The following is a 26,203-nucleotide window of genomic DNA, read 5'->3' on the forward strand; positions in this document are numbered from 1 at the left end:
GCTGTGGTTCACAGGTTTGCAATGCAAAATATTCTCCCCTCAATTGAGCTCTAATAATGAAAGTTAGCCCTGCTTGGGGTGGGACGGGGGAGGTAAAGCATTCTGTGTCTGTGGCAAAGGAAACCACAGAAAAAAAAGGTTTATCTCCTCTGATCTACATGCCTCTGTATCAGTGAATGGGGCAGACCTGCATTTAAAGAGAAAGGTCTGCTGCTGTCACAGAAAATTTCTGTCTTTATACTTGCATTTATGTAACTAATTCTGTTCCTTTCAGCTAAAACATGATAAAAATCCATGTAACAGTGACAAGAGAAAAAATCAATACCATAATGAATAAAATGCAACAAGCAACAGTTTTAGAAATTTATTTCTGCTCGTACCTTGTCAGCACGATTCTTCACTGCACTTGACATGCCAGCTTTTAGTTGGGTAGAAACTTTTTGCAATATATCAAACCACCTATAGAAAACAAATATTAATACTTATTATTAGTGCACATTTATTTTAGAATATCTATATTGTTGCAAAGAGTAGTGGAAACCACCCTGTGATCTTTGGAGGAAGGTCGGTATATTATTATTATTATTATTATTATTAATAATAATAATAATAATAAACTGATCTAATTTCAAGAAGTCCTGTGGTTAGGCTGAAGTGGTTTATACTGCAACACAAGAGAAGCACCACAAGTGCAGTAAATACACAAATAATTCAACAGGTGACCTGTTTGGGCTTGGCTTCTGAATCCTTCCTCCTGCTCCTGGCTTTAAAATATCAGCTTTATTTATGGGTATCATAAAAAAATGAATTTCTGTTTTCAGAGGGCTCCAGCTGGTGTGGTCTAGTTAGAACTTTATGAACCCATGGAAAGAAGAGTAGAGACTGCGTCCTCAGAAACTTGGCAGCGCAAGGCATGTGTGAGCTTCCTTGCATGCCCACATGCTGGCTAATGTGAATGGCTTTAACTTCCTGGGCTGCAGGACTTCTGAGCTTAAGATAGGCAAGCCCAAGAGGCCTGGTGGTTTAGGCCACAGTGCCACTGACGTCCCTTACATGGCAGTAAGTCTTACTTCTGAGTAGATAACTACAAGATTGTACTGTAACAGTCATCCTATTCACAATTATCTGGGAGTGAGCTCCACTGAACGCAGGGGCACTTATTTTTTAGTACGCATGCATAGGACTGCAGTAAAATGTGTATTATATCCTGCTTCTCTTCATCTATGCATTACAAGGAATGTGTGTGTGTGTGTGTGTGTGTGTGTGTAGATAGATATACAGTCATACCTCGGGTTGAAGTAGCTTCGGGATGAGTATTTTTGGGTTGTGCTTCACTGCGACCCGGAAGTAATGGAGTACATTACTTCTGGGTTTCACCACTTGCGCATGCACAGACGCTCAAAATGACGTCACGCGCATGCGCGGAAGCAGCAAAACGCGATCCGCACAGTCGCGTATTACGTTTACTTCAGGATGCGAACGGGGATCCGGAACGGATCCCATTCGTATCCAGAGGTACCATTGTAATGTAAATAAAGGAATACTATTGAAATAAAAGGATAAAAGTTACTCTTACCCAGAAGTATCATGTTCTTGTTCAGCCTGCATCATATTCCTTAAGCTTGCATCAGCAAGTGCCTGTGTAAAATGTGTGTAAGGAGCCATGAAGCAATAATGATAAAGACCGGGCCTCAAGTTTGAAGAGCCTAGGCGCTGGGCTTTGCCTTGGGATCTGCTAGGATTTGAAGACAAGCAATCGTATTGTGATGCCAAGTTGGTGCCAAACAATGTCTTTAGCAACTAGGGGAAATGGGAAAAGAAGTCTGAAATTAGGCAAATTCAGACAAGGTTAAGAATGTTGAAAGAAAACATTTTTTTTTCTTTTTACCTGTTGCACACATACAGTTGCCATCATTGGTTCTCTGTTGAAACAGGATTTCAGATAACCCAAAATTTCTTCAACATACTATAAACAGAGAAATTTCAAAAAGTTGCAATTTAGCCAGACTTTATTTATAAAGATACTGCTACACACACACACATATCACATGATGTGAGGAGCTTGTTATTGTCACATCAATTTTATTATATTGAACTATTAAATTAAGGAACAGGAGGGGAACAGAAAACAAAGAATAAATATTGTTATCAATGATAATAGTGACATAGCTCCCAGAGTATTTCTTTACATGGGCGTTTATAAAGTAATTGTAATTCTGTAATGTTACCTCGGCAAGTAGATCAGTGAAAACACTTGTAAATAGTCCTTCAAAATTGTGTATTTTAAACATTTCATTGTGATGGCATATACTGAGTGAAGCATACCTAAAATCTAAGGGTATCTGTAAGGACAGTGGTAGAATATCTGCTTTGCATATAGAAGGGGCCCTAGTCCATCCCCTGGTAGGGGATAGGAGAAACCCATCTGAAATCCTGGAGAGCTACTAGTCACTGCAGACAATACTGAGGTAGATGGATCAATGGTGTGACTCAATATAAAGCAGGGAACCTTTTGGGCCAACGGGCCAGATTGTCACCTGTCCCCACCCCTGCAGGCTAGCTTACCTGTCCATTAGCCACCCAGCTATCTCACTCAGCTGTCAAAATCCCTTGCCCTGTACTTCCTAAGCACAAAGCGCCAAGTGTAGGGCTGGCAAAGGTGCTTTCTGCAGAGACTGACTGCGTGACCAGGTTCCCAATGGGGAAACTGAGTCTCACAACCCATTCAGGAGGGTTAGAGGCAACATTCGTCAGCTGATGGGCATGGACTTCAACTCTGCTTTCTGCAGGGACTGGCCGTGTGATCCGAGTTCCCCATGAGGAATGCAGTTGTGCAGCCAATCCATATGTGTCTCTACTTGCCCCACAACAGATACCGCACACAGGCCAAATTGTGAGCCATGGCGAGTTAAATTTGGGCCCCGTGCCAGAGATTCTCTACCCCTGGTATAAAAGCAGCTTCCTTTGTTCCTATGATTCAGAAATGGAAAGCAGTGCTATTTTTCATTTGCACCGCTACTCTAATAGCACCTCCTCCAACTGCTCTGGAGACTGCTAAGAAACCTCTCCAGAGTTTCAAGGATGGCTTATCATGCAACACACAAGGGCTGTGTCTGGAAACAGGGGACACATTGATCCCCAAATAGAACAGGCAGATCCAACAACGAGCAAATCGTAGCTTTGTTTACGTATACTTAAGTTCAACTGATATCATTGTGGTGTACGTGTGCACACAAACACACTCCTGGATTCTGTCAAAAATCATGGCCCATTGAACTACCTGACAAGCTTTGCATGTACACTGAGACTTCTGACTCATTTCATTCTTTTAAGAGTCTGATAGGCTGCTTGTTAAGCCACTTTTGGGGATTTGAAAGTAGAAAGAAATGTAAAAAAATCTTGGCATGGACGGAAGGGGTTGAAGGGGTTCTCAGGATAGGAGTCCAAATCTTTATAGCCAACTTCTGGTACCAACCAATAGGGGCAGGAATTATTTAACAAAATACACCATCACATCCAGTCTGATGATAACTTGTAAAATGATTAAGACTTGTTTCTCTAGTTGATGTAGTGACACAGTCATTAAAAAGCATTACAAGTAATTATTAACCCACTTTTCCAACATCTTGAAGGGTGGCAAGCTCTAAAATCTGAGAGAGGACATCCAAAGCAGACCGCAGAAATCCACCAAACTTTTCGTTGCTGTTCTGGAGATCCAGTGTAACCTTATCCACCGATACAAAATAATAATAAAAATAAATTAAGACCATAATAACCATTTAGCAAGCTTGTAAAACTATGCAACCAGTTATCTGATAATACACCCCATCAAACTACTTATCAACAGACTACTAATAGGCAGGCATAGGATTGCTATCAAAAACAGAACCTACTACAAAAAAATTAAGGAACTGAAGCATTTCCAAGCAGAAAGAAGGAGGAGTGGGAAAACTTTATCTGCTTAATTTTGTTGTATTTGTCTATTTTAAAGAAACAGAAACAAAGCTAGAAAAGTAAGAAAGGTGACAACCACACGGATGGAGGAGCTTCAGAATCTGGAAAACCATGGTCCTGAAAGCTAAGCAGGAAAAGGTTTGGAAATAAGGCTGCGCTTCATTTAATTTTGTGGGTTAAATTTAATATGCTTCATTTAGGTATTCTGTATGTTGTTTTTATGCAGCAAGTGGGCTCAAGAATTCAAACAAAAAACACGCTTCTCTAATGCTTGCTGCTAAGCTATGACTTGGAACCCTAAGAAAATATAATTTACAATATGAATTAACTCAGTAACATCAGAGCATGCAGACACACTATGTTTGGAAGATAGATTTAAGTGCAGGAGGAGATAGTACCTTATAGTTAGCATGGGTAGCTTTCAAAACATCATACAGCTTGAGATATGAAGGGAGGTGATAGAAGTTACCCAGTGTGGACGATTTGCTTGTTGGAACAGGACCCGAAGCATCAGTTTGCCTGGGAGCTTGTTAATGAAAAATATATATATTTCTATTAGTGTTAAACTCTTAGAACTGACCTCCAGAGATGACAGCGATTCTCTGTGTAATCACTTTGTGGATTAAATATATATGCACTTCAAATATCTAAGGGGCTGTCCCATGGAAGATGGAGCAAGCTGATTTCCTCCTGATCTGGAGAGCAGGACTGCAACAAATGACTTCAATTTACAATAAAGGAGATTCTGACTGAACCTTCTGACAGTAAGAGCTGTTTGTGGAACAGACTCCCTCAGAAGGTGGTGGACTCTGGAGGCTTCTAAGCAGAGGTTGGATGGCCATCAGCCATGGATGCCTTAGTGGAGATTCCGGCATTGCAGGAGGTTGGACTAGATGACATTTGGGGTCCCTTCCAACTTTACAATTCTATGATTCTAAGTGGGACTTGCATGCTCTTCACAGGACTGTTTTGGGGGGATTCTGTTCTTTAGTTCCCCCCTTAGTTGCACTTCTGCAAACCACAGGGTTCTTTCAAGTACAGATGGGGCCATTTTGGCTGTATTTGGCCCAGCAGTTGGAGAACTGAAATGATCATTACCCAACCCAGTTAACCCTTTCTTATCCCACCGAAATCTGAAACTGCTATGGGTCTATAATATTATTATGAATCTGTGATCAATTTTATTTTGCCTTTTCCCTAGGCTCCTGTTTTTAAAGTATTATTAATTAAATCTGCATACTGCCCTTCATCCAAAGATCCCATGGCAGTTCACAACAGAAAAATAAAAATGAGAAAACAAAACACGTAATAAAATAAAAACAAAAAAATAACTCCCCTCTCACAGTAAGCATATTCTGTGCAAATCCAGACATCAAGCAGGGAGAGGTCCAACATGGTGTGAGCAGGTGTCTGTTTGTGTAAGGGGCTTCTCCTTCCTCTCTTTTGCACTCTGCAGACCCTTCTACACTCACCAAATTTCCGCAGGGGGTGGGGCCTCCACAAGGCTGATCACTTACATCATAAGTTTTTTAAAAAAAAGAAACGATGGTTTAATGTGACTTGCAAACCTGGCCTTTATATTTAACCATCTTAGACCTGATATGAAAAACCTAATAAATGAGCCAGCTTCATGTGTACCCATTATTCTGACTATAAAACAATTACAAGATTAGAAAGAAACAGTTTTGTCAGAAAACTCAACAAAAAGATACAGAGTTTCCAAATATTGTACTATATAAGCAGAAATAGGACAGTGCCGGGGGGGGGGGGGGAGAAACTGAACTAGAAAATACAAAAATTTTATTATGCTATTCTATGCGTAGCTTGACAGACCCATCCTACCTACCTGGGCTGTTTTCACTACTCTTTTTAGGGCTCATTGGTACAGATGTCTGTTCAACAACATCTTTCTCTTTTCCCTTGCGCCGAATTGGACTCAGAGAAGGTGGATTTGTTAGAGATGGTAAAGTTGCCTATAAAAAAGTATCGGTAAAAAACAACAACACACAACTATGCTTAGTAAAAAAAAAAAAATCAACTATGTTCCCAAAGAACACCATGCACATTAACAAAATGCTGCAGGAAAAGAAGGAAAATGCCAATCTGTAATCTTCTTAGCATTAACCATTTTAGCATATAAATGGCATAAACTGCAAATCATTACATTTCAGATAAGCGTTTAAAAAACTTTAGAGCCTAATTCTAACAAATTTTTTTATAAAGAACAGATGAAACTCTTTCTGCATCTAACTGAACTATTTATTTTAATTATGAAAAAACCATAAACAATAGTAGTGTTTAACTGAGACAATAGTAGTGTAATACCTTTAACTGAGAGCAACTACAATGCCATAAACAGCGACATCTGCTTCTCTGATGGGACTTTTCCTTACTCTCTCCCCACTCCCAGCCCTCCAAATTTGGCTCTGGATGGCCGAGTGACAACACTGGAGTTTATTTAATTGCACTACTTTGTGACATTTCAGTTATTCCTAACGAAATGGGGAAAGCATATACTACTATTGCTGCTTAAGTATTTAGCAATATCACTAGAAAAACAAAGCCATACCTTTATTGTTGAACCAGGAACAACATCGTCCATTACATGAGCACAAATATTAACGACCTTCAGCAAATGGGAAAAAATTTGCTCTACCAAAACGACAAGAGTTCTGTCTGCTAGAGCTGGCCAAGGCTCCTCCTGTTTAGCACCACCAGCGTTAGCGTCCTCTTCAGTAGTCCAGGGGTTTTTCAAAGATTTTGAAGCACTAGCTGAAATCGCAACAAGCAGCAAATTCCTTAAGTTAATTATATATTAAAGAAGTCTTGAATATGTATTAGGTAAATGTACCTAACCAGAGTTCACTCTATCTATCTACCTATCATCACACATGGGCTGTGTGTGTGTGTGTGTGTGTGTGTGTGTGTGTGTAAAACACATGGTTGATAAATGAGTAAGCCTTCCTCTTTTTAGGGGAAGGACTGTAGCTCAGTGGTAGAACACATGCCTTGCATGCAGAAAGTTCTACGCTCAATCACCAGATCTCCAGATACAGCAGAGAGAGACCCTGACATAAAACCCTGGAGAGCTGCTGCCAGTCAGTGTAGACAATACTGAGTAAAACGGACCAATTGTCTGACTTAGCTCTGATAAGGCAGCTTCAAATCACAGATGAGTTAGATCTTATTATGTACCCCACTTGGCATTTTAAGCAACAGCACACACAGGCCGGTGGGCACAAGAGGTGGGGTGGGAGCTAGGAACAAGGTATAAATAGTGCCATCTTCACATTTAAATATAGCTATTTGTCCCTACCAATGATCAATGAAATTAGGGCAGTGCCACCCAGGGCACCTTACTCCTTACACTGAAGCATATGCTGTAAAACCAGGATGTTATCTGAATGCTTTATTTATTGAAGAAAATTAAAATATATGTTTAAAAAACACTTTTAATTGTGCTTGGAAACGGACCTGTAACTAGTATAAAAAAGGACCCCTGACTGTTAAGTTCAGTTGCGAACGACTCTGGGGTTGCGGCGCTCATCTCGCTTTACTGGCTGAGGGAGCTGATGGTTGTCCGCAGACAGTTTATCCGGGTCATGTGGCCAGCATGACTAAGCTGCTTCTGGTGAAACCAGAGAAGCGCACGGAAACGCCGTTTACCCTCCTACCGGAGCGGTACCTATTTATCTACTTGCACTGCGTGCTTTCAAACTGCTAGGTTGGCAAGAGCTGGGACCGAGCAACAGGAGATCACCCCATTGCGGGGATTCGAACCACCGACTTTCCGATTGGCAAGCCCTAGGCTCAGTGGTTTAGACCACAGCGCCACCCGTGTAACTAGTATATTCACTGCAAAAATTGAATGTTTTCTATATCTGGTCTCAGATTATAATCACACTACTGTATTCTGCCAAACATTAGTTTCTGAACGGTCTTCAAGGCACTTTCATACATGAAACATTGCGACAGCCCAAATAAGATGCTACCAGTGCATGGAAAAGGAAAGAATGAGAAGAGAGAACCTGAGTGACAGCAGTAAGCTGTTGATTAAGATTAAATCATCATTGCTGAACTTGCTTCCTACCTGCAAGCAGATTTCCAGCCAGTATTAAAGCATCTTGGTGTGCAGAAAGATCCAGTGGGAACCAAGCGGATGAAAGCAGGGACAGAACCAAACCAGCCATACCAATAGTGCTACTCTTTTGAGAGTCTTCGGTAGTAGAACCCAGCAGAGTAAAACTGGAAGTTGAATTATGAACAGTCAGTTTCCACAAAAGGCAATATACACTATAATGCATAATAAAATATAATATACAAAAGTTAGCACAAAAATGCAAATAAAATGTCCCTGCCTCACATCCTGGAATTTTAGCAAAAGTTTCCATAGTGGTCTGTAGTGTTCCCTGGCCTGACGCAATGCAACTACAGGTGCAATACAAGTTAGCTCGTGTAAAATTATGAAGTGAACCTTCTAGCAACCTTATTCTTTAGCATTTGGGGAACTGAACAAAGGCTAAATATGGAAATACACATCTCCAACTAAATCCAAGAAGGCCTGGTAGATAGCATGAAGTTCCAACCAGGTTATGCTCCTATGTCTGTGTAGTTCCTTAGGCCTTCATCTGGGGCTTCCAGACAAGATCAACTACTCTGAAAAGCTGGCATCAATCATTAAATAAACTGACTATCTTCCAAGGTTCCCACAGCAGCTTGTTCCAGAGGGATCCAACACATGCACACACAGAGGACTAGACTCTATCTGGAATTGCTATTCTAGTTTGCTGTCTGAGAGAGAGAGGCAAGAAGCAAACCCCCACTTCTTCATCAGCCTACCTGGGACTGACTACAATTTGATGCATCCACTTAAGAGTGTGGACTTGAAAGAGGGGAGACAACCACAAAAGGAGGGAGGGAGGGAGGGAAGGAAGGAATGTGGCTGTCGATATATTTGTATGCCAATCTAGAAGGCCCATTCATGGTAAATTATCAACATTCTTGTCTCTGCTTGGCATGGGATACATCCTCACGATGTGAGGTGCAGAAGCTAAGGTGATCTTTGGGAAGATGTGAAAAATAGAAAGCATCTGTCTTAAACTGATGTGAGCACAGTCTATAAAACCAAGGAAAATGTTCGAAGTGTGAAGGTCATCTGACTAAAATTTGTGAACAGGACAACTGAAGTTGTCCTCTTAAGTGTGCAGGAATCTGTAACAGGGTGGATAGATGCTGAGCCTCATAGGTGAGAGCAATACATGACTTTATCCTCCCAGCAACGGTGAAGGAATAGCCCCCCGCCCCTTGCCCAAGGTCACAAGGGGAAAGGAAATAAAAAAGGAGTTAATGAAAAAAGTAAGGACGCAGTCCTACTCTGGTATTTTTTAAGGACCCTCTTACACTCTGGCCTCTGCCAGTCCTTTTACAAAAGGGTACTGAGTTTTGGGGCAAAAATCAAGCAACATCTCTTAAATTGTTGGATAATTTTTTATAACAATGTTACTAATTAGCCAGGAAATTGGTGGTAAAGCTTATCACTGAAGTTTTGTTGTTGTTGATGACAAAGAAAAACGAAAGTATTTACTATCAAATACCGGTAGCTTAAAAACAATCTTCACTTTTGAATATCTAAATTTTGACTTTGACACTTTAAAACATGGCACAGAAATGTAAGATGATGCAAACTTCTATTGGAGAAGTATTCTTGGCAAAGAAAGGATCCACCATCAGCAAGTATAATTCCCATAAGGCAACAGGCACAGAGAAAGGACGATACAGACCAAGGATGGGGAACTTGTTCCCCTCTGGGTATTGTTGGACTACAACTCCCATCATTTCTGGCCATAGTGACTGGGACAGATATGAGTTCGAGACCAACATCTGGAGGGAGGGACACAGGCTCGCACAGACATCCGTTATCTACTAAGAATTTTTAAAAGATCCCAACAAAAAATTAAAATTAACATTTCTGATCCGCTCTCTCTAGCAGGTTTTCATGCCTTTGATGAGAGCAGTAAGGAACTACCGTAAGTATCACACAAAAAGTAAGCTGTATAAAATGTTAACTTCTGAAAAGAAAATTATTCCACCTTATACTCGAATACCACATATTCCTCTTCACTGGAAAAAGTTTTTGTTTCTCACACCTTTATACTTATTAAGTTAAACCATCTTTTAAAATTATCTGACTTTCTAGACCTCGATATGACATCCTACCACACTAATTTTGAAATTTCATTCTCTTTAGGGTTCAATGGCAAATAAGCTAATAAGACCGTATGACGGGTCCTCTGTTTTTGTAAACATGAACTCTAGAGGAGGAAGAAACATACCTGCAGTGCCATCCTCCGCTCCAGGTGCAGACTGGAAATGATGTGGACAGAAGACACAAAGCTTCACAACAACCAAACTAAAATACCAAAACAGAAAATACATTTCTATCAATAACATGGGGAAATATGAAGCATGACGCAGCATTCCCACCCTGAGCCTCCATTATGGATGATTGAGATATCAATGCTTTATACACAGAAGATGTAAACATCATCTGAATATATTTAGAAACCCAGCTGGTAAACTTCCAGACAAACTCACTGTTAGAGATCTTGTTGATGATGTTGTCAAGGCATGGGAAACTGCAGAAATAACCCTAGAAAGGTTATTTTCCATTGTGACATCTGTTGGACTTGGTAGTATATTATATCCTCTGTATGTTCTAAAACAAAAGCAATAAATAAATAGGCGTTACTTTTTCCCTTTAAAAGTTAAATAGTACCTTGTTGAATGAGGGAGGAATTGAATATAATTTGTGATCTTCACCGTCCCGTGTGAGATCTCCCTGATGTATATTCCCAGGGTTGTTGGGTTTTAATCACTGATTTTTCTACATTTTTAGCGGTTCTTGTTTTTATCTGCAAGCTGCCACAAATCCCGTCAGGGGAAAAAGTGGGGTATAAATAAATAACATCCTGCTCTCTCACAGATCACACACACAAACCTATATACCCCCCACACCTCCCTCTTTCTCTGTTCAAGTGCATCTCTCTCAAACAGACACACACAGAGAGTCCTATCATTCCCCTTGCCGCCAAAATATCCCAAAAATATTTTTATAATATTTCTTAAACCATGGGCACCAGGTTGGCAATCCCTTTCCCAAATATACTCACAGGGTAAAAATACAAACCAAAAATTAATAGCAGCTAGGAAGCTTTATCAATTAGAGAATGGTTAACCCAAGTCTTGGAAATTGCAGAAACTGATATATTAATGGATATTGCATGTAGGAGAAATGGATTAACGGTTTCAGTTTTGTTAACAGCTAAACATGCATCTTTTATTTATTATTGAGATAAACGGTGTAACATCATGGTAAAGGTAAAGGTAAAGGGACCTCTGACCATTAGGTCCAGTCGTGACCGACTCTGTTGTTGCAGTGCTCATCTCGCTTTACTGGCCGAGGGAGCCGGAGTACAGCTTCCGGGTCATGTGGCCAGCGTGACTAAGCCGCTTCTGGCGAACCAGAGCAGTGCACAAAAATGCCATTTACCTTCCCGCCGGAGCGGTACCTATTTATCTACGTGCACTTTGACATGCTTTCCAACTGCTGGGTTGGCAGGAGCTGGGACTGAGCAACGGGAGCTCACCCCGTTGCGGGGATTCGAACTGTGATCTTCTGATCGGCAAGTCCTAGGCTCTGTGGTTTAACCCACAGCGCCACCCACGTCCCAGTAACATCATGGTATTGGAATGTAATTTGTTTCTGTAATTTTATTTTGGAAATTAAAAGTTTAAAAACAACACCAAAAAAAACACACACACACAAAAAACAACAACAACAACACCTTCAAGCCTTAAGATGCAGTGTAAAACAAGTCCTTATTCCTGCAAATTTACCATGAACAACCCGCTTGCATCAATGAGACACTATTGCACAAATATCCTCGATCAAAAGCAGGAGAAGCTGCTATTGAGGGAGAAGTGAAAACTGTTTTGAATGCTGTAAAGAAATGGGGTCCAGCTGGCTATGCAGGAATTTGACTCAACATAGTTTTCTTGCCAAGCAATGAGACGATAAAGCGTAACTCTACCTGGTGATAGTGCTTACTGCAAAATGAGAAGCAGGCTGAGTTTCATGCATTAGCAGCTTTAGATAGACGCTACTCTGGTCCCTTGCCACAGCTACTACTGGATCAGCTTGCCCTTGGTCACAGTTATAGAACAGCTTTGGAACCAGCCTGAAACAAAGAGAACAGAAGGCCTCAATGAGGGTCAACTATGGAAAAATAGTGAAATTTAGATTATATGCAAGCTTCGTCTTCAAGATTGAAGTGTGATATTCATTTAAAGCAAACACTACCTGTAAGCCTTAATAGGCTGACTACCATGAAGAATCTTAAACGCTTCAGATTTTACTCCACATAACAAAACTTATTATGGCCAACATTTTTAATTCATGGACAAATCATATTCAAACATCTAATAGCTGCACTGACGAACATATTTTATATTTTATAGAAAAAGCTGCTTAGATTAGTAGATCTATTAGTAAACTTCCACATCTGAGCTCCAACACAATCTCTCTAGCACAGAGGCTCTTCCTAATAGCCATGGCGCTATCTTTTCCTAGAATGTGAAATCACCAAAGAAATGAGGTGGTGATATGGAGTCAGCGGCCACTGAAAGTGAGCCGCAATTGTGAAGCCTCGGGTAGGATCTTCCTCCATTTATCTTTAAATCTGATCAATAAACTGGCGCGTGGCAAAATGAGCTGCAGAGTGCAACAAAATGAGCATGTTTAGCGACCCTGTGGGAGAGCAGTATACAGGGATGCTCTGCAAGAAAGTAAACTAAATAAACTAAAAACAAGAACTAAGGTTGCTAAGGTAAACAAATGGGTGGGGAGGGACAAAATATTTTTTGGAATATATGTATAGATATACATTCCTAAGACTCAAAGACATGGGGTAAGTTGCTAAAACTAAGGAAAACTAGGGAAAATAAAGCAACAATCAAATGAGATAAAAAACTGAAAATTTATCTGAAGAAGCAGGAGAGCCAGGAGAAACTTGCTGAGTCAGGCACGAGAAAATACTGAGAGGTAGTGCCTGTCTCCCACAAGTCCTTGCTCCTGCCTGAGGTCATGTGAGAGGAAATGCCCAATTCACTGTTCCCAGCATCCCATGAAATAAACTGAATGGTTTTCATGGGCTAATGGAGTTCAAATATGGTTCTACCCCAAGTCAAAGAAATCCATTTTTCAGTCCTCACAAAGGACTTGCAGTCTCTGTTTCCAAGCCAAGGACTGCCAAACTATGTCCTGCAGCATCAAAATTCAGGAAACAGTCTTGCAGTCTGCCAAACCCAACAGAATGGTGCTATGTTTCAATACTCTCTACTCTGGCAATTCCTTTACTGCATGCAAGTATCACACATAACATGAATGCTAAGTTAATCCCCAATGACGGCATCAGAAAATTGCAAACTGAATGTTTTTAAAAGGCATATTAAGCAAATTTATTGTAATTATTTAATTTAACCAATACCTTATTAAAGCTGCAGCAGCAACGTGCCTCACTCTAGGGTCTTCATCTCCAAGCAGAGAAATGACTACATCATTGAGCATGCGTTCCTGAAGTTTTAAAAGCTATAGGAATTGGACAGCAAATACATGTACGTTACAACTACTAGCAACAGTTTATTAACTACAATTTCCACATTGAAAAGGTAAGAAAATTGATGGTATGGTCACTAGAGATCACGATGTGTCAAACAATGAAGACACAAATTCTAATTTCATCTTCAAAGGCATCTCATTCATAGATAACCTGTTACATGAAGGATACATTGGAAATCCTATGCAAAAATGTAAGAGCCTCTTTTTAGTGCTGGCTCACCAATGAGGTGGGATGAAGCACCTGCCTCAGGCAGTGGAAGAGCAAGTGGTGGAACCCCACCCCACTGCTGCAGTGACCCCCTCTAGCCAGCAAGATGGAGGCATTCTGGTGCATGGCACTGCCATTTGTCTTCCTTGCCCTGGGGCCGAGAAGATGAGTGGCAACGCTTTCCACAATGCCCCATCTCTGGCAGAGTTCAGTGAGAAAAGAGGCATTCTGATAGCAGCGGAAGCACAAGGTGAGTCAGCAGCAGATCTCCGTTTCGCCTCAGGTGGTGAAACGGAACAGGCTGCCCCTGTCTCTTTTTCGTATGCATTAAAATCCATCTGCTTCAACATGGAATTAAATAGCTACTTTCTGTTAAGTAAACCTGACAACCATAAAAGTGAAGAGTTTAATAGAACAATTACTCACTCCGGTATAATGATGTGCACCTCTGTGCAGGTGGTTAGCCCCTCCTTCCAAAAAACTGATTAGCCTTAAATGAAAGATAGGGAAATATAGTACAAGAGATTGTTAAAAGTTGAGCAAAGCAAAGCCTTAAGGAGTAACAACTATAACTTAATTTTTAAAAGAAAAAATGTAATTAAAGCTGGGAACAAAATTCTGAAATAATAACTTACCGAAAATCTATCTCAGCAAGGGTTTCCAGTAGCTCAGTCCTAACCAGCCAATAGGAACTATTCCTCAGTGTAAGGAGGTCAACCATTAATTTTAAACCTAATGCACTATAGTTGCTACTGCACAAACTCATGATGCAATGCTAAGGAGGAAAACAAAAAATTAATTGTTTTAAATAGTATAATTAGTACATAGTAGTACATAGCATTTAAACTTTATAAAAGCTTACAATCTTAGTATTTGCATAGTATTTTTGAACTGGACAATCTGCCTATTATGATAAATCTATCAATACAGCAACATCTAAATAAATAAAAGTGAAGTATTTATTACATTGAATAGGAAAACAAAGAAAGCCTCCCGCAGCAAAAAAATAATAAAAATCACTAGTGCACTAAAGCAATCATGCAGATGAGCCATCAGAATCTGAAGGACTGTTGCACAGAAGAGGGCAAAGACCTGTCTGCTGACCAAGAGGGCAGGATTAGATCTAAAGGTCTTAAATCAGGCATAGGCAAACTCCGGCCCTCCAGATGTTTGGGACTACAATTCCCATCATCCCTAGCTAACAGGACCAGTGGTCAGGGATTATGGAAATTGTAGTCCCAAACATCTGGAGGGCCAGAGTTTGCCTATGAATGTCTTAAATTATAGGATGGTTAAATGTTGCTGACAATTAGAAGAAACATCTTGACAGTAAGAGCAGTAGGACAGCAGGGGGCCCGTTGACTCCTCAGGGACACACAGCAAGGAAGCAAAGGTACACAAACAGAAGGCGTGGAGAAAAGAAGAAAAGCTCAAGCTCCTGGAGTATTATATTGGAGGAGGATTGGGGGACGGGGAGCGGGGAGGAAAAGCAGGGAAAGGGCACTGCCTGGCTCTAGCAGTTTATATGCTCTGCGACACCACAGGAGCACACCATAGGAGCCTTATGACAATGGAATCCTGCATCACCCCACAGAACCATGAGTTGATCAGCAGTCCAAGGTGCAAAAAGTCTATCAATTTGTGCTGCAGAAAGTGGTTGTGGAAAAAAGCATCTTTGTTTACTGCTGGCTGCTTCGTAACTGTATTTGTGAATCCCTGCCTCTGCAACAAGACCATAGAGATTGCTCTTCTTTTCAAATCTTATATTTTAGAGAGATTTCTGCTTACCCGTACAGCTGTACAAGCCAGTTTGCATGTGACGGATGACTCATCTTTCAGAGTCCTTTGCAATAAGGGTATACAGTCTACTAGTGAAAAGCTGTTTCCTGGGAATAAGAAAAAACAAAGACAATGAATGAAACTACTGAAAGCATTTTATGGTATAAATTCTGATTCTACAAATTAACCTGGTTATTACCTGTTGAAGCTCTTATGTTTGCTAGCCAATTTTCCACATCAAAGCGAGATTTACTGAGAATGGAATAAACGATTGTTCCACATAAAATGGCAGTTGCTCCTCTAATCTGGGGATCGCCATGATCAATATAATTCACAATATCCTTTATATACTGTTCTTCTAGAAAAATAAATTAGGTACAGATAATAAAGAACTCTGTCTTGGTTTATAGGCTTTCTGTTTCTTGCCATTTTCCACAGTGCTGAAATAAGCTTTTAGACTTTTCTAAAGGAAGGCTCAAATTATATATCAGATATAAAATCCATGAAAACAATAAATCAAAGGAATGGATAATAAACACAAAGGAGAAAATGCTCTTTAGTCTTAGACTTCCATTTTTTTGTTACAGGTAAATATGTCTGTAGTTGATTATATTTTTTAATTAACAGAATCAAAACTTAGATCTCCAGCTTTGAAATTCCACTGACTTTGGCAAAACGTCAAACACCTAGGATGTGTGCAGTACTTCCAAACAATTTATAAAGTTGGAACTAAGCATGAAGCAACAATTCTCCAACATTATCTGGGAACAGCCAAAGTTACGTGAAAGTAAGAAGAGAATTCCCATGTTGCCACCGCAAAAAGCATATCCCAGTTTCCTAACCTTTACTGGAAGTGCCAAGGGGCTGTCAAGCTAGTCATTGTGATTTATAGCCAAACAGGAATTGCTGATATTCCTCAAAGTATGACATAGTAGTTCTTAGTTTACACATGAGGAAGGAATTCTTTCAATATGTATTTCTGGGTGCTGAAGCAGAGTGGCTTCTTTAATTTCTTGATTTCACGTTTCTTTATTCATTCCTTCCCTGTCAGCAGGTACGGTAATAATGGCAATGCTCCAACTATGGACAGATGACTGTTTCACTACAGACAAGATATCTGATAAATTTCAATTTAGTCAGAAATAAAAACGTTTTATTTTTTCACAAGAATACAAACAAGACAATATGAAATTCAACATACCACACTCTTCTTTGGTGGCTTCAAAAGGCATTTTATAGAGTTTGCTGAAGAAAGCTTCAGGATGGAGTGCAACAGCTGCTCCTACACAACTCACTGCTAAGGCTTTTACGCTGACTCTTACATCTTTATCAGGAACCAGTGCTAAAGAAAAGATAATTGTACCTGACTATACATTTAATGAAATAAAATTTATTTAATTGCATAACACAAAACAACCACACTTTCAGTTTGTAATAGTTTCACCTGGATACTGCAGTAACGAGAAGCCATTATACAAAGTATAGGAAGTAATATTTAAAATATTATGAAGTCAAGCTATGTAGTTAAATAGGGAAAAGTAACAAAAAAGTAGACTGTCAGAATTGGAAATGGACAAAAAACACTAATTCCACTCCAGAAAATGTTGTCTTAAGAGTGAAATGTTTTTAGGGCATTCTACTGCTATTTCCTGTATCCTGGAGGAATCTATCCAGTTCTTGATCACCTGGTGAACTGCAGCCCTCACCAGATCTTTCCTAAAACCTCTGTGTATCTAAATATACCCCATCACATCATCAGTAAATGCCACATTCAATGGTCCTTAGTAATGGATACAGCTTATACAGTGGAACGTCTCCCTGTTTGTTGAACTAAATCCCACTGTGCCAGCTACAGCCTCTGGCAAAGTCTGTTGGACCCACAGCGCACCTGTTATATTATAGCATAGCTTTAAGACATCAGCAGAAAGCCAGTATAGTGGTGCATGGCCTATTGAACCTGCCACAGATTTCTGTCTGCCCCCCAATTCACTAAACAACATTCCCAGTTGTAATATCAAAATCATGACCATATTCCAGCTGTGGCAGAATTTTGCACCAACCATAGCTGAAACAATTTTTTAATGCAAAGGTTATTGGTGTTTCAGTTCCCCATAATTTAGAAGGAAAAGGAAAACACCAGCAAAGGCTCAGAGCCCGGGGAGTGGTGGTGGGAAAACAATGAGAGGTTACAGGGAGAAGAGGGAGAAGATATGGAGGAGGTGGGGTCAGAAAGAAGTCCAGAATCAGAGGCAGAAGCTGAAGGAGTGGAGGAGGGAGACTAAGAAGAAGAGAAAGTCAGAGTTGTGAAGAGTCACGGGTGCCTCTCCCTCTTGCTGAAACAATCTCCTCTTCCTCCTTATCTCCCAGAACCAGAAAGGGGATGAAAAGAGTGGAGGAGTGATTGACTGTGTGTCGACACAGTCTCTGATTGCTCAGAAAAAACCCTAGAGAGGAGGGGACTTAGGCAGCAGTGGTGAGGCAGGGACCTTCAGTCTCAGCAACTGCTTCATGAGGGCCAGCCCCTCCAGGAAAGAGTGGGTGAGCTCATTAAGTCTGACACTCCACCAAGTCTGTGCAGGCTGTGTTTTAGCTAATAAAGTGTTAACACCAACTTGCACGGCTCCTGACAATAAACTAGGAATTATACATATCAGCACTGAGAAAGCTTTGAATCATTCTAAATCGCACTCCTGTTTCATATATTTATAATTAATAAAAGGGAACCAAAGTCTCTCAAACTGTTCTTGACTTTGCCTTCTTTCATATGGCTTCAGCGAGTTGGAATCATAGCAACAAACCATGCTTTATGAAGCCTAAATTATGTTTTCAAACAAATCATTCATTTCAGTTCTTTGCTAATCAGAATTTTAGCCAATCAGGTATTAACCATATTAAGTGAGAGAAGCAGGAAGAGGTGGTTTCTAGTGGTATTTATACTACTTACCACCTTTCTCCCCTGTAAGAAGAAAAGAGGCAGCCAGGAGACGGACACAGTGAACTAGCGGAGCAGCATCTCCATCCGTATAACAACCAATATCGCCTTTAATTCTGGAGAGCTGTTAAAAACAAACAAATTATATATTGGTAATAAAGATATAGGTTCTTTGTAACAAAGGTAACAAATATAATGGCCCTTCGCTCTTTGCTCTATTCTGTTACTGCAACACTATCTGGAGTTAAGCTACGGTTTGGCTTAGCATTACTTCCAAAGCTGGGCTTGCAGTTTGTCTTGCTTCAGACAAACTATGAGCTATAGCCAAGGTTTTTTCTTGGCTTACTGCTTGTGCACTTGCCCAGAGGAGATGAACAATGAGCTCAGGTTCAAAAGCAGCACTAAGCCAAACCAGGGCTTAGCTCTGAGAAGTATTATATGGACAGGCCCTAAGAAAGATCATATTCTCCTGCCATTCACCTTTGCTGACATATTCCATTATAAACGGCTTTCAGATACACTTAACCCTTGAATGTGAACTGTCTTACCTTATTTTCATAATCACTGGGGTCCAGTTCTTCTTTTGATGTAAATTTGTCCATACTGCTGTTGGAAGGCTGTCTGCTATGACCCATGGTCTTTAATAAATGGGGTTGCTGAAGGGCTTAAAAAAAGGAAAGCAATGAAAGTGATGGTTGACTTCCACCTCAAACAATAAATATGAACATGTAGGATCAATGATTAGAAGTAAAAAAAAAATGCCCTAAGAGAGCTTCATTCTAAATGAGACAGTTCAGTAAATATTTTCTCACAGACTTTCTCCTTATAATGAACATACCAACACAAGAATTTCTGAAAGCCTCAGCTGACTCATCCTGGAGGACATTTGCAGTTTCATCTTCCTCATCTTGCAGCTGTCCAATCTGCATTCCAGAATACTGGCTTTCATTTCCCTCAAGAATCTAAAATGTAAAAGTGTAAAAACAGTTTAACAGTGCAGTTAATCCCAACTTAGAAATCTGTCTGTCACACATATTCTTTTATAGTTCCATACCATCTCACAAAATCCTCACTCTGTCATTTCTAGCTATAACCCTGGAAATGTTCCCCTTGAAGCTTGAAGATGGTCCAGAATGTGATGACCAGGCAGTTAAGCAGGGTAGCTAGATGGGATCATGTGACACTGATCTTCAAAGTTATGATTGCTTGCAAACTACAAGCCCCAAATCAAGATGTAGGTACTGACAATACAACACTCTGAACAGTTTAGGATCCAAGTACTTAAAGGACTGCCACTCCCAATATCTATTGGTCCATGTTCTGAGACTAGCCCTCTTTCCCATAACAACAAAAAATTAAAGCAGCACTTGGATCCTAGATCTAGGGCATGCCTGGGTATGTTAACAGAAGACACATATTTAACCCTGTTTGTGCGCAAAGGGATTTTAAGTGCACACATATATCCCCAGTCCTGAAAAGCAGCCACAAATACTTTCTACTGAGGCAATCAGGCTGAAAAAGGTTGTCCCTGTCTGCTTTAATTTAAACGGGTGGCAGAATCAGAAAGAAGGGGCTTCTCCTGTCCTTTCCCCTCCCCATCACTGCCAGAATACCTTGTAGGGCTTTGTTGTTGTTGTTGCTGCTGTTATTGTTGTTGTTTAGTCAATTAGTTGTGTCCGACTCTTTATGACCCCACTCATCAACTAAACAACAACAACAATATTCTTAGTACTGCAAGGTGTAAGATGTATAGTTAGTCTGCTCAGTGTTTGGAACTAGACTGACTCACTGCCCAATTTGGTTGTCTAGAAGGGTTATAGTTATGTAATGTAAAAATAAAGCAGCATCAGAAGTGCTAAAATGACATCAAACCACCTCATGTTTAAAGAAACAGCAACCTTTAAAGTGCTACTGGATAAGAGGCAGGTATGTCTAAACCTTTACTTTTTGCCAAAAAACTAAGGGATGCAATGAATCAGATTTCCCAGTAACCACTTGGAATCCCACTGAGCACTCACCATTTCAGAACTGTCAGAGGGAGTGACAGCTGAATCAGGGCCTTCTGTAGTTGTCTGAGAGCTGTCACTAATGGGAGAGGAGGCCCGAGTGCCATCATTCAAGTCTACCAGAAGGTCTGACTGGACAGCACTGATTTGGCTGGAGCTTCCGCTAAGAACGTCATCATCAGCATCTCCTTTGTTAGCTGAAGTCAAATCACAACTTGTCAGATCTGACTCTGTCTGCAGTGTGTGCTGAGAACGTGGTTGCTCAGTTATGATGTCATAGCTTGAGGAATCAGCTCCTGAACTTGCAGGCGCAGCTGTCGACAAAGCTGATGAAGCAGCTACTTCACTAGTTAAGTCACTCTTCATAGTAGCTAAAAAAAAGGTAAGAGAAACCCACAAAGATCCAGGAACCCATTAAAAAGGTAAGAGAAACCCATAAAGATCCAGAAACACCTAAAAGCACCTACAAAATAAAATAAGTAAGCTAAATGTCTTAACAGTCACTTGCTAATATGCAAATATCCCTATCTAATTTTTCAAGCTTCATCTAAAACAGCCTTTGGCTAGCATCTTAACCCTAACGGATAAAACTTAACACCATGCAGAGCCAAAGCTGAATGTTCAGAGCTTTCAGCATACAAGGTTCTTTTTAATGCTGGTAAAGTACGCTAAAAATGCTGACCAATGCCTAGAATTGTTCTTTTTTTATAAATTTATTTATCATTTTACAGTTTTACAACAAAACAAAAATTATTTAACAAAACCAAGAATACACATCAAATCAACTTCCCTTCCCCCCAATATCTGGTTCCTTCTATTTTGTCTTTACTGCTGCATATCCAAATTAATGCCTTAATTCCTTATTTCCCCCTAAAAAATTCCTTACATTATCTTTATTGCTCATTTTAAATTAACACTGTTAATGTTTTAAATTCTTTACAATAATTTTTCAAATATTCAACAAACTTTCCCCCATCTTTATTAAAAGTTCTTTCTTCCTGATTCCTTATTCTTCCCACAAGTTTAGCCATCTCCGCATACTCCATCAGTTTTATCTGCCAGTCCTCCTTCTTGGTTGGAACTGTTTCTTCTTTCCATTTCTGTGCATAAATCATCCTGGCAGCCGTTGTGTACCCAGAAAACAGGAAAAAAACTGTTTATGTGCACAACAGCTGCCAGGATGATTTATGCGCAGAAATTATTATTCCTAAAAGGAAGGATTCTGGGGTTTTTTTAAATAAAAGATACCTTCAGCATTTTTTCCAGTTCATTATAAATCATTTCTCAGAAAGCTTTCACTATCTTACATGACCACCACATATGGTAAAAGGTACCTTCTTTTTCTAGCATGTATCCAATTTGGTTTTACATATCTTAGCCAATTTGCTATGAGTTCTATACCATCTATATATCATTTTCATATAATTTTCTTTTAATGTATAGCATACTGTGAATTTTGTATCTACATTCCATAATTTCTCTCATGCTGCCATTTCAATATTATGACCCATATCCCTTTCCCAGTGTATGAGAATTATTCCTACCAGTATATAAATGCTCATGAACGAAAGGTTGGTAACAGGTGAAAAATCAGTTCCCTCCCCACACCCTTACCTACATCCTTTCTCTACAGCACATAACATGGATATTACTCAAATCTGGGTCTTTCCCATAAAGAAGAAATGCTCAAAGGGGGTATTGGTGGTAAATTTCTCTTCATCATGAGGGGAGGGGAGGCAAGCAGCATAGGAATAGGCAACCCCATCACCTGCCATGAGTGGCCCAAAAGGGACGGTCACATCTGGATCCCCATCCCTGCTCTACAACAACTAGGTTGGAAGATGCCACAGACAACTATGACACATTGGACAATAGATAGAGGCCACAACATAGAAATGACGGCTTCAGAGAGGTTACGGAAGACAACAATGAACTTTTTGGTGTGCTACACCCTAAGGGAAAATCTACAAAAAATGATGTATGGATGGTATCTGACCCTAAGCAAACTTGTGAAAATGTACCAAAAAAGGATCCAAACTACAGTGGAAATGCCAATAGATAGAGGGGACCTTCATACACATGTAGTGGTCCTGAAAACAAGCTAAAGAATATTGGGAAATGATATACACAGAATTAAAAAAGAGGTTAAGGTTTCCATTCTCCCCCAAAACGGAGGCCTTCTTACTAGGTATATTGGAGACATCCCTAAGAAGGTACTCGGCTTTTTCCTACATGCAACGACAGCAGCCAGAATAATCTATGCACAAAGATGGAAGGACAAAGAAACTCCAAAATTTAAACAAAATTTGGCAAAAGGAATGGCAAAACAAATTCATTGTCTATATAGTGGTACCTCGGGTTCAGAACTGAATTCGTTCCAGAGGTCCATTCTTAACCTGAAACTGTTCTTAACCTGAGGCACCACTTTAGCTAATGGGGCCTCCCGCTGCCCCGCCACTGTGTGATTTCTGTTCTCATCCTGAAGCAAAGTTCTTAACCCAAGGTACTATTTCTAGGTTAGCAGAGTCTGCAACCTGAGGTACCACAGTATAGAACTAGCCACTATGACAGCAAAGATAAGAAATCAAGATGAGCTACAGGTAAGGGATGAGGGGAAATTCTTTGGAGACTACTTAAAGAGATATAAGAATCAAATAAACTTCCAAGCAGAGTTAGACTGAGAAGCAGCAGTAAACAACTAGGTGAAAATGGGTGGTATTAAAGGATATACAGCATAACAAGGAATAAACAGGGAACTATGGAGGGATTTATGGGATATGAGATGATCAAAGGTAATTTGTTGTATTTATCAAGCCTTTGAAAAATGCATTATTATTATTATTATTATTATTATTGGAAAACTAGGTTGGTAGAAAGGCTGAGACTGCCATTCTCACCAGAGAGGAGGAGAACACTCACCATGATAGGTATGACAAGCAAAAATTGTGAAACCCTGTTTTTTCTTGAGTTTTTACCAAAAGGTAATATATCGAAGAATGACATGTCTTCCTAAATGTATTCATTATTTATTTTCTGACATTTATATCCTGCCTTCTTTAGTCATGGAACCTAAATAAGTATATAAGTGGGTTCCAGGTGGTTACCCAATCTAATCACTGAATAGTGGCTTGGTTTCAGCCTTTATAAAATATCTTGACATATTTCACAATTGCTTTGTTCTACATAATACAGTGGTGCCCCGCAAGACGAATGCCTCGCAAGACGGAAAACCCGCTAGACGAAAGGGTTTTCCCTTTTTGAGTTGCTTCGCAGGACAAATTTCCCTATGGGCTTGCTTCGCAAGACGAAAATGTCTTGCGAGTCTTGAGATTTTTTTTCCCGCTCCCCCCCCCCTTTTTCTAAGCCGCTAAGCCTTTAATAGCCTTTTAGCAGCTAATCCGCTAAGCCGCTAAGCCTTTAATAGCCGCTAAACCGCTAAGAGTGCTAATCCGCTAATAGGGTTGCTTCGCAAGACGAAAAAACCGCTAGACGAAGATACTCGCGGAACGGATTAATTTCGTCTTGCGAGGCACCACTGTGTCATACTAGAAATCACCCAAGATATTAACATAAACAAAATACTATTCTCTGGAACTCTGGAATTCATATGGAGTTTTCCAATTAAAAGGCTATAGCCTTATGACCACAGGGAATTCACACACATCACAGAAGCACAGATGTCTTTTCCTGTCTGATCTTCAACAGCAAAATTTCTATAAGTACAGTTTTTAGGTTAATTCATTTAAAACATTTTATCACTACGTGCAGCCTTCTAGCTATAGGGCAATGTTTTCATGACTGACAAAAAAACTATAATGGGTGGAGTTGAACAGATTACAGAGATGTTAACAACAAACATGAGAAGAAGAAGAAGAAGATCTACCTGCGAAACCGGCGCTGCTGCCTTCAGGTCTTGTTTCAGTGTCATCTTCCAAACCTTCTTCTCCTAGAAGTACTTTAGCTGATAACCAAGGCAATAATTTGTTTAGATTTTTTGCTTCTTGTAAAACTCTGCACACAACAATTCAATTATCTGCTTGCGAAGTATTTACTGTAATAGTATTTGTAATGTAATGTTTAAAATAGATGTACTGTGAGGAACTAAAACAACATTAATAGAAAGAAAATACAATAGCTAGCACCCCAAAAGATACTTAGAAATGGACCAGAAATGGATAGTGAGATAGTGGATAGTAATGTTGGCAAAGGAGCACAAAATACTTCAAGAATTTTAAGTTCATATATTTAAAATATAAACAGAACCAAAATATAAAGAGAACCGGTGGTAGCATTTAAATGGCTATTTTTTTTTAGTTTCCTGTATAAAAATCTAGATCAGTGTCCCGGTCCAGAGAACTGCAAGCACTTCCTTTTGCCCTTCCAAACAGATGTTGTCTAGAGATGCTTGGACTGGAGGAAGTGGCAGGCAGAAACTCTGACATGTCAGCAGTGGGCAGGCATCATTTGTGGCTCTATGGGTGAGGGGAAACATCATGTTCACTTTGAAGAATAAAGTGGTTGGAATGCCGCATGTATTGCCAATAATATGAAGAATCCACAGCAACAATAGGTATCTGCCTATTTAAAGGCAATGTGAGACTTACTAAAGGGCAATATATTTTTGTCTTCTGAGGAATTATCTCTGTCCAGCAAATCATTATTTATTAGACCTTCAAAGGTTCCACCAAGGGCTGCTTTTCTAATTTAAACGGTAAGGAAGTCTGAAACACAGACTTCTCTCTAACTGCCCGCCTGGCCACCATTCTTGATCAGGAGTTCTGCCCAGGTATGTGGAATTTCCTCCATGCAACTGAGTAGGCTGAAAACTTCACCGACCCAGTACCGGTTTTCATGCGGCTGCAGCCGATTTCATTTGCCTTGTCACTTTGGGAAATGAAGGTGGCCAATGCAGCTGGAGCCGGTTTGTGTGGTGTTCCCCTGCAGCACAGAACACCAGTAACATACTTTTTTTTTAAGGAAGCAAATGGCCCTTTTCCCCATGACATTACTTGGTAAGGTGGGAGGAAGAAGAGTAAAGCAATCAGGGTGGCAGAGAAGTAGAGAGAAAGAAGCATGGGAGACGAGATGGAACTCTATGAGACCCCAAAGGCCAAGAGCCAAGAAGAATTCCTTCATCACCACCTTCTGGAAGGTTCCTTCTGGAACCTAGCCTACAGGAGGAACGAAGTCAATGCAAACAACATTAGAGGAGACTGCTGGATCAGGCCAAAGGCCCATCTAGTCCAGCATCCTGTTCTAGCCAACTAGATGCCTATGGAAACCCAAAAGCTGGATCTGAGCACAACGGCACTCTCCCCACTTCTGATTCCAATTATTGGCATTCAGAGGCATACTGCCTCCAGCAGCAAATATACCCATCACAGGCAGGTAGCTCCTGAGTCAGCTCAAGTCACAACTGCTATAGGAAGCCACTTTTCAGGATGCAGACTGCAGTGCAATCAATATACAATATTCCAGATTTATTTTACTTTTCCATCCATCTAAGGAGGCACAAGAACTCTAAATCAATGCCTGGATGTAACAATGGATTGGATTTAGCCTAACAAAACCAGACATAAGGTTGGTCAGTAGGACAGCAAATCCAGGATTAGATGTTTAGCCTCTTTTGAAGAAAATAGTGCTCCTCT

General features: G+C 40.1%; 1 protein-coding gene across 2 annotated transcripts in view; it reads right to left on the reverse strand.

Annotated features, from left to right (window-relative positions):
- HTT (huntingtin) overlaps positions 1–26,203 on the reverse strand; it is a 107,218-nt gene that overhangs the window by 53,330 nt on the left and 27,685 nt on the right. For both annotated transcript variants that reach the window (XM_081021484.1, XM_081021483.1), the window contains 22 exons: positions 24,439–24,516; positions 20,568–20,926; positions 19,388–19,511; positions 19,098–19,213; positions 18,562–18,673; positions 16,819–16,959; positions 15,817–15,975; positions 15,627–15,724; positions 14,474–14,613; positions 14,265–14,328; positions 13,500–13,600; positions 12,045–12,191; positions 10,549–10,669; positions 10,287–10,363; positions 8,045–8,199; positions 6,524–6,726; positions 5,801–5,927; positions 4,353–4,480; positions 3,615–3,725; positions 1,889–1,966; positions 1,577–1,800; positions 381–459 (listed from right to left, as the gene is read on the reverse strand). In XM_081021484.1, the coding sequence (XP_080877610.1) occupies positions 381–459; positions 1,577–1,800; positions 1,889–1,966; positions 3,615–3,725; positions 4,353–4,480; positions 5,801–5,927; positions 6,524–6,726; positions 8,045–8,199; positions 10,287–10,363; positions 10,549–10,669; positions 12,045–12,191; positions 13,500–13,600; positions 14,265–14,328; positions 14,474–14,613; positions 15,627–15,724; positions 15,817–15,975; positions 16,819–16,959; positions 18,562–18,673; positions 19,098–19,213; positions 19,388–19,511; positions 20,568–20,926; positions 24,439–24,516 (2,942 nt within the window). The remainder of the gene's footprint in view (positions 1–380; positions 460–1,576; positions 1,801–1,888; positions 1,967–3,614; positions 3,726–4,352; positions 4,481–5,800; positions 5,928–6,523; positions 6,727–8,044; positions 8,200–10,286; positions 10,364–10,548; positions 10,670–12,044; positions 12,192–13,499; positions 13,601–14,264; positions 14,329–14,473; positions 14,614–15,626; positions 15,725–15,816; positions 15,976–16,818; positions 16,960–18,561; positions 18,674–19,097; positions 19,214–19,387; positions 19,512–20,567; positions 20,927–24,438; positions 24,517–26,203) is intronic.

This window comes from Podarcis pityusensis (genome assembly GCF_964106645.2).
Source record: "Podarcis pityusensis genome assembly, chromosome: 9".
Taxonomy (NCBI): domain Eukaryota; kingdom Metazoa; phylum Chordata; class Lepidosauria; order Squamata; family Lacertidae; genus Podarcis; species Podarcis pityusensis.